Consider the following 16,983-nt stretch of genomic DNA (forward strand, 5'->3'; position numbering starts at 1 on the left):
ACCCGTTGGTCACGGTTTACCTGACACATGAAATGTGACAATTGGGGGGGTGGGTGGTGGTTCACTGTCCACTTTAGCCGCCAGGTGGCAGTGGAGTGTTGAATATCTTAAAATGTGTTTTGTGGCAATTCCAACTTTGATCAAAGCGCCAGTTGCTATGTAGAGTGACACTTTCCATCATTTTCAGCAGACTGCATTGCCAAAGGATTAAAAAAAAAACTTTTCCTCTAACATGCGATCCACCCAGGAATGGGGCCAAATGAATCCCTCTCCTACTGTATAACTATAAGGTAGTAGAGATTGTCAATTGCTTAATTCAGTTATTCACAACTCTGCCTCATGTATATATTTTCAACCTCAAAACATTGAAGGGGTGTAAAAAAAAAAAAAGTTCTAATTAATCCCGATTCTTATTTGTAACGATTCTTAATTGATTTAAAAAAAATAAAAATGTGTTTAAAAAAATTAAAAATTAAATAAATTAAAAATTAAAAATTATATATATATAATAGGGCTGCAACAACTAATCGATTAAAATCAACTATAAAAATAGTTGGCGATTAATTTATTCGTTGGATCTATGCTTTGCGCATGCGCACAGGCTACGTTTTTATTTTATTTTATTTTTTTACTTTTATTTATAAACTGCGACATTTACAAACAGCTGAGAAACAATAATCAAAATAATTGGGGTGTAACGGTACATGTATTTGTATCGAACCGTTTCGGAACGGGGGTTTCGTTTCGGTGCGGAGGTGTGCCGAACGAGTTTCCACACGGACATATTAAGTAGCGTACTGCACGTTGTGTAAACAATACTCAAAATGCCGGACATTTGAGGCATTCAAGAAACTCCGCCCTGACAGCTCCGCAAAAGAGGGCATGTCCGGTGAAAAGAGGATGTATGGTCAGTCTATCGTAGCCCGTTAGCTGCTAGCATGCTAGCAAAAGAGGATATGTCCAGTGATAGCATGCTAGCAGCGACCGAGCTCGGTCCTGACCATACGTCCTCTTTTCACCGGACATGTCTTCTTTTTGCGGAGCTGTCAGGGCTGAGTTTCTTAAATGCCTCATATGTCGATTATCAAATTAATCGATGGTTGCAGCACCAATATATATATATATATATATATATATATATATATATATATATGTATATATATATATATATATATATATATATATATATATATATGTATATATATATATATATATATATATATGTATATATATATATATATATATATATATATATATATATATATATATATATATATATATATATATATATATGGTTGTTTTTTTTATCCGTCCTTTCCAGCCACTCAGGCTAATCATATTGTTGATGTAGATGATCAATCTGCAGATTGACTTTAGAAAAGAGAAAAGTTGAATACTTCTCTTGTTGACTTATTTGTATCAAATGTTTGGGTAGATTTTGTTTTAAAACAAGACCAAGTTTCTTTTAAGTAATAGAGAAATGTATTAGAGCTGTTTATCTACTGTATGGAAGAATGTTTATAAAAAATTTAGATTTTGAATCGAAAATTGAGATTTCATTCTGAATCGAATCGTTACCGAATGAATTGTGTGGTGCTCAAACATTCACAACCCTATGGAAAAGCTCATTTTCAACAGATTTTTGCCATTTCCAGGTGTTGTTCTGAAAGGAGCTCCTCTTGGTATTTTATCCGATCGCTTTCAAACTTTACCCAGACCGATTAAACATATGGGGGATGCTAAATTTCAAAGTGTTTAGGTTTTCATTATAGGGTGTGGGCCAAGCATGGTGACCAAGATTACCCTTCTCCAAAGAGCGCCAAAAGGTTGCAACTTTACCGTAGAGCAGGGGTCTCAAATTCAAATGCAAATTAGCCTATAAAAAAAAGAAAGAAAAATAATCTGTGGATTTTACGATAAAAAAACAGAAATTTACTGTAAAATGTAGGTGGTTGAAAATTGTATCACTGTTGTTTTTACGGTAACATTATGGTGACTGAGCTGCCAGTTTTTTTTACTGTGCAATAATACATTGAAGAACAGTGTCACTGTTATTTTTACCGCAAAATTCTGGCAACTAAGCTGCTATTTTTTTCCCCATTCATCCATTTAACAATCTTCTTCCACTTATCCCAAGTCGGGTCGCGGGGGCAGCAGCCCAGACTGCCCTCTCCCCAGCCACTTCGTTAAATTTGGTAACCACCCATTGGCGGGCCAAATGAAATTACACAGAACCTCCCTGGTCGAAATACACTTCGAATTGTACACTGTGTTCACTGTATACCTTGCAGTACCTCGTTTTTCACATGCCCCATTTTATGGAAAATCTTCACCCCAATTTTTGTACACCGCCCAGGTTATTGTACGGCTAAATATTGCACACGACAAACACGTCCGTTTACCCGTGCATCATTCCGTGGAAACAAAGCATCCAAGCCTTGGAGACTCAGACCGTCCTATTTTTTTGGATTGACTACGACTGCGAAATTATCCACCACAGGGCCAAAGAAAGTTGCGAGTGAAAGCACTTTGATAAAGAAAGTGAGAAACACAGATGAATTCAAGAAAGCTGGCGCCGGTGTTCCTGTCCTCCCTCTTTGCTCATTGCCATCTTCGCCAACGAGAGTGTGCAATAAAAGTAAAAGTGATGTTAAATGTTTATTATTGCTTGTAAACTACTACATTTGGATGTGCAGTATTTTTTTATGGGGAAAAAGTGCTTGGGTTTTGGGGATGTTCAGGTTGAGCCTGACCTTTCGGAACAAATTATTAATGAAAATCGATATACAAGATGTATATTTTTGTATTTTAAATGAAACATATATGTACATTTAACTCATTTTAATTACAGACATCTTTACTTATTATATGATATTTACAGCAAGATTTTACCATACAGTGGGCGTTAACCTTCTTTTATTTTATTTTTTTATTTTTTTTATTGATCTTTAAAATGTGTTAAATGCAGAAAATTTCAACCTGATTAATAAATGAAATATAATCCATCACATAGTCAGTATTATGTGAACCGTAGCATAATTTAACTACCTAATCATATGAACTGTTTGATATGTATTTATTGTTGTGTTAATGACTGAAAAAGGAAGTGAACAATTATATTACAAATTATTTCTAGACAGAAAAAGTGTAGGATTAAATAAGATCTGCTTCTTCCTACTCCTTTTCAGACATGTGGGAATGTGAAAGTGTAAACATTGTAACTGTATACATATTCGAAACACATCACTATGTTGTTATTTTCTTTTCATTACTCGTTTGTTGTTTTTTTTGTCTTCTTTTTTCAAAAAAACATCTGAAATAAATCTGAACCCCTAAATAGACGGCTGCGTCTCATATGCACATAATTAGTGTGTGTTAACCATTCAGTGTCCTTGATGGAGAAAAAATATATATATATTAAAATCGCAACAGAGCGTTGCCATGGAGACGCAGCTCTGTAACAGTTGCCACAGCGATTAGACGAGAGAGCTGAGCTGAAGTGGTTGTTAGGGCGACCGCGGAGCGAGAGAGGTACGGAAGAAAAGAAAAAAAGGGAGGGACTGAGGAAGTAGGAGAGCAAACAAGTGGATGAGTTCACTTAAGAAGCTCTCAGTGTGACGACCCTAAAATGTCCAATAAGCCACGGAAACGTCCTCCTCACTGAGTCAGCGCCGACTTGTGTGAGGAACGACGAGCTCCGCGAAAGAAATGACCTCCGACTCGGAATCGGCTGCTGTGCCTTCAGGAGTAACGCCTCATTCTCCTCAAAAGTTACGTTTTATGGCACCGCAGCATGCAGCATTGATGAATAGCACACTCAAACAAGTATGTCAGCCCACCAGGGAGGGTCAATGCCCCGCAAAAAACGGATTTGGTGACACGAGAAACTATTTTGAAATAGGCGGCATGGACAAAAGTATTGGGACGAGTGGCTAATCCATCGACAGCAGGTGTCTAAACTGTTCACATCAAGGACTGTGAAGGTTAATTTATTACGAAAGCTTTTTTTGGACTTTTTTTTAACAACATTTTTTGTGAACTGGATTTTTTTTTTTACATCATACATATATGGTGACAATTTCATTGAATAAAAAATACAGGAAAACTGACAAAAAAGAGGAACATTTTGAAAATCAAGAATACATTTCCTGCAATTGGGTGCTATTCTACTCTATATTTACCTTTAGATTTATTCTAAAAAAAAGTATTTTTAACACTTTTTAGTACATAATTTACTAACATTACGATCAATGACAAATTCTATAACATGCATGCAAAGAACTCAGAAAACGTTTCCCATTTGGCAACTCTATCATGTAGCCACGCCCCCTCAGATAATATACTTCCGGTGTCGTGTCCTCTGTTTACATCCTTGACGTCTTGCTGGCTACTAATAAATACTCTAGAACTGCAACTGTTTGGGAACTAACAATATTCAGATTGTAATCATCCAAATACGATTAGCAGCAAAGAAGACAGCCGCCAAGGTTGTGGCTCTGAGAGTGAACGCAGGCGAGCTTGTTTCGGGGGCTCAGTGCGCCGTTAGGCAAGAGGAACAGCGAGTACCTGCGGCTGAGGCGAAACGCGCAAGTGATATTTTGACACGAAAATTAATGTTTAAAAACGCAGATTTCCCCGTTTTTTTGCGGACATTTCACTAGCCCGAATTTAGTGGGCAAAATGTGTTTGTTTCCATCCATTTTCTACCGCTTGTCCCTTTTTTGGGGTCACGGGGGGTGCTGGAGCTGCATTTGGTCGGTTGGCGGGGTACACCCTGGACAAGTCGCCACCTCATCGCAGGGCCAACACAGACATTAAGATCAATGACAAATTCTATAACATGCATGCAAAGAACTCAGAAAACGTTTCCCATTTGGCAACTCAATCATGTAGCCACGCCCCCTCAGGTATTACCTGAGGGGGCAGTATATTACTTCCGGTGTCGTGACCTCTGTTTACATCCGTCACGTCAAAAATATACCTTCTCGCTGGCTACTAGTTGTCTAACATTCACACTCACATTCACACACTAGGGCCAATTTAGTGTTGCCAATCAACCTATCCCCAGGTACATGTTTCAGTTTGTCAAAATATAGTGTCTTAAAATTAATTGTGTAAAAAAATAAAAATCAGTGTATACAAATTCACTGTAAAACAATATTTATGCAGAAAAATTCTTATCAGAAATATTCATTGCTTCAAAAGTCCAAAAACCGAATTAGCATTGATTTTGTGACTTGGTGCCATCTTAAAAGTATGTTAGCTGTTTCACTGTTACTATGCTAATGTTACCATGCTAATGTTTTATGCTAGCATTTTAGCTAGTTTCTTACTTTTTTACCTTATAAACATAGATTTTGTTACTTGCGCCGTCTTAGAAGTATGGTAGCTCTTCCACTGCTATTGTTAGCATACTAGTATTTTAGCTAATTTTGTACATTTTCACCTAATAATGCCATGTTTTGTTACTTTGTGCCATGTTAGAAGTATGCTAGCTGTTCCCTTGTTAGCATGCTAACATTTTATGCTGGCATTTTAGCAAATGGGATATATTTAGAGCAAAAATGTATAGATTCTTTGTAACCTCTTGCGGTGATCATGACACTAACTGTTGGTATAGTAGAAGAGTTTCTACTATACCAACAGTTAGTGTCATGATCCGTTACCCGGATCATGGCATGATTTATGTTGGTAATGTTTCTGTTTTAGTCTGTTTCCTGGGTGCACCCTCTTTCCCTGTTTACTGTTGGTTTCCATGGGCACTGATTCTCCTCACCTGTCTTAGTTTAGCAATTAGTGTTCCCACCAGGTGTTTTGGTTAATCACTCCCCTTTATAGTTTCCTGTCACCCAGCAATAGTTGCTGGGTCAATGTTTGCGATAGGCAACATTTGGTTTTCTCCTCGCTCTTGAGATTATTCTGCCCTCCAGCATTCCCCGTTTTTCACCCTTGGTGACATTTTGGTTTTTATTTAGCTCCACGCTTGCTAGCGTCCGCAGTGTTGTATTTTTGTCCTGCGTTTGATTGATTAAAATACACCTTAAATCTTACCTGTACGCTGCTCCTGCTTGTTTTCTGCCTTGGAAGGAACACGACAATCGCAGCCATGCGTCGAAGACGTAACAAGTTAGCATTTCAAGATGCATACTACATTTCAGTATAGCTTCTGCTCATCACCTCTAAAACCATTTTAACCTTGAAACCATATTAACTTTTAAACCATTTCCACATTCTACTAGAACAGGGGTCTCAAACTCAATTTACCTGGAGGCCATTGGATGCAGAAACTGGGTGAGGCTGGGCCGCAAGAAAAGATTTCTTAAAAAAATCTAACATGCACTTGGGGTTGGTGGTAGCGGGGGTGTATATTGTATCCCGGAAGAGTTAGGGCTGCATGGGATTCTGGGTATTTGTTCTGTTGTGTTTATGTTGTGTTGCGGTGCGGATGTTCTCCCGAAATGTGTTTGTCATTCTTGTTTGGTGTGGGTTCACAGTGTGGCGCATATTTGTAACAGTGTTAAACTTGTTTACACGGCCACCATCAATGTGACCTGTTTGGCTGTTGATCAAGTATGTCTTGCAGTCACTTACGTGTGTGTGTAGAGAAGCCAAATACAACATGTGACTGGGCTGGCACGCTGTTTGTACAGGTTGTAGAGGGCGCTAAAAGCAGTGCCATCACGGCACGCCCTTAATGTTGTTTGGGTGAAAATCGGCAGACATTCGTGAGAATGGTTACCCTGAAATTCGTGAGTCTCGCGGAATAATCGGGGGGGTTGGCAGGTATGACGCTGTCAAGCGCCATTCATATAAAACTTGCGGGCCGCAAAATAACAGCTCGAGGGCCACAATTGGCCCACGGGCCGCGTGTCTGAGACCCCTGTACTAGAATTTCAGTTTAGCGTCAGCTCTTCAACATTTAAATCGTTTCAACATTCAAACTTCTTACATACAATCTACATTCCAGCGGCATTTCAGTTCACTTTCAGCATTGGAACGTTCACACGTTTCATTATGATTAGCGTATATTTATTAGGGGGCGTGGCCTGGGGCATCTGGGATCAATTCCAAGTTGATTGCTATGTAACAAAGAAACGTGCTTGGATTTCTATGTGCGCACATTTTAATATGTCTGAATTTTTGTAGGAAATCCATGCAATTAATAATACACAAGGCCCCAAGACACAGTATGTTCTCTTGCTGAGCAGAAGGGGCGTTTTTGTTGGTTATAGTATTTCTGTTTGATTTAAATAAACAAGAGCATCAGTTGTCCGGTGATGACTGCTTGACAATGAAAATAAACATCCTAGGACAACAAATAGGACGAGTGGAGCTATTGACAGATTTAAGCCAAATCCTGCGAGTCCTGTCCCTTCCCAAGGACAATAAACAAGATTTGAGTCCCAGTCTCTTTGTTGTCGCTAATGTGTGACGCACATGCAGTCTTTTAACATCTTGCATTTTTTTGTAGCTTTGTCCAAAAAAAACAAACTGATCTCACCGATCCAGACGTCGTTGCCAAACCAGGAGAGGTTCTTCTGAGAGCTGTCATAGTAGCCGATCTTCTTGTAACTGCCCCCTGCGCGGGAAAGAGAGTAGACATCATCACAGCCGTGACAGACTTATATTTTATCGAGGACGTTATTAATGCAACAGATAAAAAAGCGCACAAAAACCTACTTATGAACGATGTTATGCAAGACTGAAGGACAGTCAGCATCTAAAGGAGTGCGCTTTGCTTTTTGGGTGGGGGGTTGTGTGTATTTTTTGTGATACTACCACAGCAAGCTAATGAACACAGAACCAGAAATGATAATGATTAGGGGTGTCTGAAGCATCTTTTTAACTCCCCATACTACACTGATATTAGTGATCATACTTTAGAGTGTCAAGATCCGATATTGATACTGCTTGATATCAGCAAAAAAAAAAAAGTATTGGAAGATATTGGCTTGCATCTCCATCCATTTTCTACCGCTTATTCCCTTCGGGGTCGTGGGGGGTGCTGGAGCCTATCTCAGTTACAATCGGGCGGAAGGCAGTGTACACCCTGGACAAGTCGCCATCGCTTGCATCTCAAATCTCTGATATCAGATCCGATACAAGCAGTCCTGCAGATTTTAAGTTGGACAGACAGTTAACATCTAAAATGTTCTCCAATAAACACACAGGGTTAATCTTTTCTTCAGTTTTAGTCAAGTCATTGACAAAAAGGTAAACATATAGGCTACTAGGAGCTAGCAGCTACACAGCAGCGAAGCACACAATAGCACACAAACTCGACATACATAATAAGTGTCCTTAATTAAATAAAATTGCAGACTAAAACAGCACATTTGTGAATATAAACAAGTATCAAATAGTTATAGTTGCATATTAATTACACATACAAAGTCACCAAAGCTGAAGTGTATTACAAAGTATCCAGTAACAAACGTGTCCACAATATTCAACTTACTCATGACTAGGGCAGCAACTATCTACTGTTTTGATAGTCGACTCCTCATCGATTGTTTTAACGATTAGTCAACTAATCAGATTATGAATGACACACCTATTCTTTTTGTTTAAATTCAGCTTGATATATTTTTAGACATTTGGCAACTAACAATAAAGACAATAAAGATGACTACTTTGTTCAGAAATATTTGTTTACGGTGCTGCTTCTTAGGCTGCTACAAAATAGAAAAATGCCTATTTTACCAAAGGTATGTAGACAAATTTTAGCTAGCAGGCTTTGGCCTAAATGAAAGCTATTGTTTTCAACAGTTAGCGAGCAAACTATCTGGCCGACGAGAGTCGCAGACTGCATCCTCCAAATGTCAAGCGTGCCTCCACTTTAAATGCACACTGCCGTGAAAAGCCAGGTCCACTTTGCAAATTGAGCGACTTAACTGTATTTTTGACATGTTTGCGGTGAAACGTTGCCATACTTTTGATGTTTTCGCTCACGGTGTTGTTGCAGTGGCCACAGCCATTTTCCTCTTCGTGTTGCTGACTGCGCTGATTCACGCATCTTCGTTTCCCGCCGGAAAAACACAAGCGATAACGTCACCGACCATAATCAACAATTATTGCGCTCATGACCTTAATTTAATGAATTATTGTAACCACTAGGTGTCGCCAAGTCACAAATTAACACTCCACTTCAAAATCTGTCATCAGGGTCATGTTTTTATATCTATTTATCTGTGTTTGACTAATCTAACGTGATCAAACCTTTTCTAACATTGCACACTACAAAATATGAAAACGATGTGCTATGATTCCCGCTGATATCGTATCGGGTTAATATTGGTATTGGCCAACATTCAAGGTTCCAATATTGGTGTCGTATCGAAAGTTAAACAATTGTATTGGGACAGCCCTACTGCTTACCTTTTGTATATGACTTCACTAAAAATAAGGACTGCAGGACTTCTTGTATCGCAGCGCTTGTATCGCACATTTTAGATGCGATCCCATATAATCCCATACTTGTTTTTTCTGCTGATATTACACCGATTTCAATATGGGATCCGGACCCACCTAATAACGATCAAATTGTGTCTATAATAATAATATAATGCCAAACTTGTGACAACGTAGCACTAGTGTAGCAACCACATACAAATGTATCTGTCCTGGCTGCTCAGTACAATACGGCTAAGTAAAAAATAAATTGGCACTGACGATGAGTCATGTCCGCGTCATGTTTCTGTAATGAAGCGTCAGCGTACGCTCTTTACCCCCATCGAACCCTCCTGTCGTGTCACAAATACGGCTCTGATTGGTCGACCCGTACTAATTTATTTCCTGAGTGTTCAGAGGGCTACGTCTCACCTTTGCAGATACCTTTGCCACTGATTTCTGTTGAACATTGGCAATAAAAGTGGTTCCAGCTGCAATAACACGCCCCGTCTCTCTTTAACTGCCATGGTTCGATCACAGCGAAGGAAGCCAACAAGCTAATAAAGAGTCGTTGAGTGCCATGGTTGCTCATTGAGTTGACTCTCCAGTAAACATCACCCTGAACATTGCGGCAGAGAATTGCACATCACGCACTTAACCCAGACAAGAATGTTTCAGAGGATCATGATGGCACAGGAACATAATCCAGGCTGCATGAACACAGTACCAATTTGGCTGTTTAGTACATACATCCTTGTCCTGATAAGTCAACAAAGTCAGAATGTACTTTACCGTATTTTTCCGGGACATAGGGCGCACCAGATTCTAAGGCGCACTGCCGATGAGCGGGTCTATTCAGGTCTGTTTTCATACAAAAGGCACACCTTACATAAGGCGCATTAAAGGGGTCATATTATGATTTTTTTTTCTACATTTAAAACACTTCCTTGTGGTCTACATAACATGTAATGGTGGTTCTTTGGTCGAAATGTTGCAAAGATTATGTTTTACAGGCGCTTTCTGACCGTCTCTCCAGGATGCGCAGTTTTGTGGGCGGTCTTATTTACATGCCTCCACTTCGACAGCGTCTTGTCTCCGCCATCTTTGTTGTAGTTTTTAGCGCTTCCATAGCTAATCTACTGACAAATATAAGTGAGACCTGTACACTACTTTGTATTAGAAATTGCAACGGTTGAGGATGAATGCCCCACAACAAGAGGATAGAGAAAAAGAAGGAGCTTATTGACTACGATGGCGGAGGCGTGCAAATTTTCAGGACTTATGTAGGTCCCAAGTACACATCAGCAGGTACCAATATAAGAAAAGTTGGTTTTGTATAATATTGCGAAACAAAACGTCAGATAATGTCTCCCAATAGGTGCCATTTTGGGATCCTTATACACACATCATAATCATACTCATATTTCAAAGCACAGCACGTGTGACTATACATCAAGCTATGCGGCTTTGTAGCTTACCGAAGACGTCTAAGACATTTTGACAGATTTCTGACTGCCGTGTGTAATGTTCTATATTTTCAATGAAACATCAACAATTTGGTGTTGGTTGCTTACGGGTACTTGCTAGCGTCATTTATTGAACAGGTGGCGTCAACCTGCAGTCCACACATATCTCTTATGTCTGATTGCTCAATCTACTGGTCACACTTATCATTACAACATGTACCAAATAAAATTGCTTCGAGGTCGGTAAGCACAACCAGAATTAAAACGTACGTTAGGCGCACCGGGTAATAAGGCGCACTGTGGATTTTTGAGAAAATTAGAGGATTTTAAGTATGCCTTATAGTCCGAATATACGATACCCCACCTTTAACACGATATTCGGCAAGTATGTACTGAGCTACACATGGTAAAAGTTGTTTTGATTATTCAAAGGTTTCACTTCATATTTTAAATTTATGGACATTTTACCACATAATGATGCACGACGGCGCCCGTTGGATCGTGCAGGTGTACCTAATGAAGTGTCTGTCCTTGCACGCCACTGCTTCCTTGTTAATGAAATGTGGAACAGCGTGCGCCAGAAGAAAGAAGGGATGAAGAGCAGAAGAACAAACACAGAGGACGAAAGGGAGGGGAAAAAGGAGCTTATGTGGCGGTCTTGACCAGGAATACTGATGAGCTCCCCCGGTGAGCCGCGAATTCAAGGCGGGTCATTTTATGGCGGGGGCCAAATTACCTCTGACACCTCTACAGCAAATCTGAGTGGGGAGCGCGAGGCAGGAGCCCGGGGAAATAGGCCGGAATGTGAAGGCTCATCCTTCAAGGAAGCAAAGAAGAAAATAATTGGGGTATAATCCTAAACCTCGTGGCGTGCAGGGGAAGTCATTAAGTGACAAAGTGGAGCCTAAACGCAGCCTGCTGGCCAATCCCAGTAATCCTAGAAACACCCTAAAGTTAAAGTACCAAAAGACGACGACTTTGCAACTTCAACTAAAAAGACTCTGGCATGAGCTGAAAGCACAACTTGAAATTCACACTCAGAAATGATTCACATCGCTTTTCCCTATCAAAGTGATAACGAGTGCTCAGAAAACACGTGTGATGGCTTCATGTCTGCCTGTGAAATGTGTGAAACAAGCATTGATTGATGATAATGCTACTCTGCTTGTAAATAGCTCATTCAAACACTCCAATTAACGTTTCCACTCAAACAGTCTCGTGTAGTCGCCAGGGGCCTTATATATTAACTTGCTTACGCAGAAAAACCTGGCGAACGGCCTTTTTCACGGCAAAGTAAAGTTGTCCTGATAGCAATATTTTGGTACCGGTAACAACATTTATTTTGATACTTTTCAAAATAAAAGGCACCACGTAAAATTTAATTTTTGGCTTCATTTTAACAAAACGTTTTTATAATACATTAAAAACAGTTTCTTATTGCACTCAAAGAACAATTTACAATTTTATATAAAGCCTGCCATAATCGAGGATTATAGGTTGGAATAAAATAGAAAGCTTTTCTGACATTATAACAAATGCTTTATGATTTAGGGTTGCCACTCTTGGTCTGTGCTTTTAGAGAAGTAAAGTAATGTGTAAATACTAAAAACAATACTATGACTGAAACTACACAAATAAGCATGTAAAACACACACTGTTAAGGATGAAACACAAATTGTAGCAATTCGTTGCAAAATTCAGTGCATTAGTTTGGGTTACGTGGGCGGTTTTGACTCCGCAAATATTTGGCATCAAGTAAAGCAGCTGTGTGCGCGTCTACGTATCCATATGTGCACAACAGGGGAGATAGTTAACTACGTTACCTTTAATCTCCTTGTGCAGGTCTGGATGATTGTTTCAAGTTGCTTACGATGTACAAACCCTGTTTCCATATGAGTTGGGAAATTGTGTTAGATGTAAATATAACAGGAATACAATGATTTGCAGATCCTTTTCAACCCATATTCAATTGAATGCACTACAAAGACAAGATATTTGATGTTCAAACTCATAAACTTTATTTATTTTTTTGCAAATAATAATTAACTTAGAATTTCATGGCTGCAACACGTGCCAAAGTAGTTGGGAAAGGGCATGTTCACCACTGTGTTACATCACCTTTTCTTTTAACAACACTCAATAAACGATTGGGAACTGAGGAAACTAATTGTTGAAGCTTTGAAAGTGGAATTCTTTCCCATTCTTGTTTTATGTAGAGCTTCAGTCGTTCAACAGTCCGGGGTCTCCGCTGTCGTATTTTACGCTTCATAATGCGCCACACATTTTCGATGGGAGACAGGTCTGGACTGCAGGCGGGCCAGGAAAGTACCCGCACTCTTTTTTTACAAAGCCACGCTGTTGTTACACGTGCTGAATGTGGCTTGGCATTGTCTTGCTGAAATAAGCAGGGGCGTCCATGAAAAAGACAGCGCTTAGGTGGCAGCATATGTTGTTCCAAAACCTGTATGTACCTTTCAGCATTAATGGTGCCTTCACAGATGTGTAAGTTACCCATGCTTTGGGCACTAATGCACCCCCATACCATCACAGATGCTGGCTTTTGAACTTTGCGTCGATAACAGTCTGGATGGTTCGCTTCCCCTTTGGTCTGGATGACACGATGTCGAATATTTGGGGTGCCATGTCATCTGCTGGTGTCGGTCCACTCTGTTTCCTGAGATCCAGGGTCAACGCAGCCGTCTACCAGCAAGTTTTAGAGCACTTCATGCTTACTGCTGCTGACCTGCTCTATGGAGATGGAGATTTCAAGTTCCAACAGGACTTGGCGCCTGCACACAGCGCAAAATCTAACCGTGCCTGGTTTACAGACCATGGTATTTCTGTTCTAAATTGGCCCGCCAACTCCCCTGACCTTAGCCCCATAGAAAATCTGTGGGGTATTGTGAAAAGGAAGATGCAGAATGCCAGACCCAAAAACGCAGAAGAGTTGAAGGCCACTATCAGAGCAACCTGGGCTCTCATAACACCTGAGCAGTGCCAGAAACTCATCGACTCCATGCCACGCCGCATTAACGCAGTAATTGAGGCAAAAGGAGCTCCAACCAAGTATTGAGTATTGTACATGCTCATATTTTTCATTTTCATACTTTTCAGTTGGCCAACATTTCTAAAAATCCCTTTTTTGTATTAGCCTTAAGTAATATTCTAATTTTGTGACACACGGAATTTTGGATTTTCATTTGTTGCCACTTCAAATCATCAAAATTAAATGAAATAAACATTTGAATGCATCAGTCTGTGTGCAATGAATAAATATAATGTACAAGTTACACCTTTTGAATGCAATTACTGAAATAAATCAAGTTTTTCAAAATATTCTAATTTACTGGCTTTTACCTGTATATATATATATATATATATATATATATATATATATATATATATATATGTGTGTGTGTGTATGTCCTGGTCGAAAGTTTACATACACTTGTAAAGAACATAATGTCATGGCTGATAGAGTGATTGGAGCACATACTTGTTGGTCACAAAAAACATTCATGAAGTTTGGTTCTTTTATGAATTTACTATGGGTCTACTGAAAATGTGACCAAATCTGCTGGGTCAAAAGTATACATACAGCAATGTTAATATTTGGTTACAAGTCCCTTGACAAGTTTCACTGCAATAAGGCGCTTTTGGTAGCCAGCCACAAGCTTCTGGCAAGCTTCTGGTTGAATTGTTGACCACTCCTCTTGACAAAATTGGTGCAGTTCAGCTAAATTTGTTGGTTTTCTGACATGGACATGTTTCTTCAGTATTGTCCACATGTTCTCAATGGGGTTTAAGTCAGGACTTTGGGAAGACCATTTTAAAACCTTAATTCTAGCCTGATTTAGCCATTCCCTTACCACTTTTGACACGTGTTTGTTGGGGTCATTGTCCTGTTGGAACACCCAACTGCGCCCAAGACCCAACCTCCGGGCTGATGACTTTAGGTTGTCCTGAAGAAATTGGAGATACTCCTCGTTTTTCATTGTCCCATTTACTCTCTGGAAAGTATTGTGGCCAAAAAGCTCAATTTTTGTTTCATCTGACCACAGAACCTTTCTCCAGAAGGTCTTATCTTTGTCCATGTGATCAGCAGCAAACTTTAGACGAGCCTTAAGGTGTCGCTTCTGGAGCAAGGGCTTTCTTCTTGCATGGTAGCCTCTCAGTCCATGGCGATGCAAAACACACTTGACTGTGGACACTGACACCTGTGTTCCTGCAGCTTCCAATTCATTGCAGACCTGCTTTTTGGTGGTTCTCGGTTGACTCTTGATCATCCTGACCAATTTTCTCTCAGCAACAGGTGATAGCACTTTATACTTACGAACAATTGTCTGCACAGTTGCTCTTGGGACCTTAAGTTGCTTTGAAATGGCTCCAAGTGACTTTCCTGACTTGTTCAAGTCAATGATTCTTTTTTTCAGTTCCTTTTACTTTCCCATTGTCGCATTTGTAACCGAGTCATCACATGAGCCCTATTTAAATGGGCTCAGAGAAGTCAACAGGTGTCGTCAATCATAATCACTCACATGAAGTTAAGAGGCCATGCCATGAAGCTAATTTGATTTGATTGTAACTTTTCTACATCACCAACATTGATAATGTATGTTGATGTATGTATACTTTTGACCCAGCAGTTTTGGTCACAAGTATGTGCTCCAATCACTCTATCACAAAAAAATAAGAGTTGTAGAAACTATTGGAAACTCAAAACAGACATGACATTATGTCCTTCACAAGTGTATGTAGACTTTAGACCACGACTGTACAAATGTATATATATGTATATATATATATATATATATATATATATATTAGGGCTGCAACTAACGATTAATTTGATAATCGATTAATCTGTTGATTATTACTTCGATTAATCGATTAATAATCGGATAAAAGAGACAAACTACATTTCTATCCTTTCCAGTATTTTATTGAAAAAAAACAGCATACTGGCACCATTTTCTTTCAACTTGCCAAATGAAACAAGGAAACTGTTACAAAAATTCACACTTTTGACACCCCTGCTATAGATAATAACAAATTAAATCGATAAATCTATCGATAAAAAGCAGAGCCTGACGACGCATGCGCGTTTAACACAACTCTCTCGCTCTCTCTGTCCTCCCCCTCCCTCACGAATGCTGCTGCACGCACAACTTGTTGTGTTTTTAACCTTCTTAACCCTGAATGTACATTGAAAATACACGCAACCCTAACTCAAAATGCCGGACATTTGAGGCATTTTAGAAACACCGCCCGACAGCCCCGCAAAAGAGGACACGTCCGGTGAAAAGAGGACGTATGGTCAGGCCCGAGCTCGGTCGCTGCTAGCATGCTATCACCGGACATGTCCTCTTTTGCTATCATGCTAGCAGCTAACGGACTACGATAGACTGACCATACGTCCTCTTTTCACCAGACATGTCCTCTTTTGCGGGGCTGTCAGGGCGGAGTTTCTCAAATGCCTCAAATGTCCGGCATTTTGAGTATTGTTTACAGAACGTGCAGTACGCTACTTAATATGTCCGTGTGGAAACTCGTTCGGCACACCCCCGCACCGAAACGAAACCCCCGTACCGAAACGGTTCGATACAAATACACGTACCGTTACAACCCTATTATTTTGATTATTGTTTCTCAGCTGTTTGTAAATGTCGCAGTTTATAAATAAAAGTAAAAAAAATAAAAAAATAAAAAAAATAAAACGTAGCCTGTGCGCATGCGCATAGCATAGATCCAACGAATCGATGACTGAATTAATCGTCAACTATTTTTATAATTGATTTTAATCGATTAGTTGTTGCAGCCCTAATATATATATATATATATATATATATATATATATATATATATATATATATATATATACTGTATATATATATATATATATATATATATATATATACATACTGTATATATACATATATATATACATACTGTATATATATATATATATATATATATACATACTGTATATATATATATATATATATATATATATATACATATATATATATATATATATATATATATATATAAATTAGCGCTGTTTGCGTTAAAGCATGTGATTAATAAAAAAATAAAATTGCTTTATCATAAATAATCAATATTAAAC

At 39.1% G+C, this 16,983-nt stretch overlaps 1 protein-coding gene across 9 annotated transcripts in view; it reads right to left on the bottom strand.

Moving 5' to 3' along the window:
* The window catches only part of gabbr1a (gamma-aminobutyric acid (GABA) B receptor, 1a), a 204,737-nt gene that overhangs the window by 35,950 nt on the left and 151,804 nt on the right, over positions 1-16,983 (bottom strand). For all 9 annotated transcript variants that reach the window (XM_061955983.1, XM_061955960.1, XM_061955976.1 and 6 more), the window contains one exon: positions 7,502-7,579. In XM_061955983.1, coding sequence (XP_061811967.1) covers positions 7,502-7,579 — 78 coding nt within the window. The remainder of the gene's footprint in view (positions 1-7,501; positions 7,580-16,983) is intronic.

The sequence above is a fragment of the Nerophis lumbriciformis genome, linkage group LG04, assembly GCF_033978685.3.
Source record: "Nerophis lumbriciformis linkage group LG04, RoL_Nlum_v2.1, whole genome shotgun sequence".
NCBI lineage: Eukaryota > Metazoa > Chordata > Actinopteri > Syngnathiformes > Syngnathidae > Nerophis > Nerophis lumbriciformis.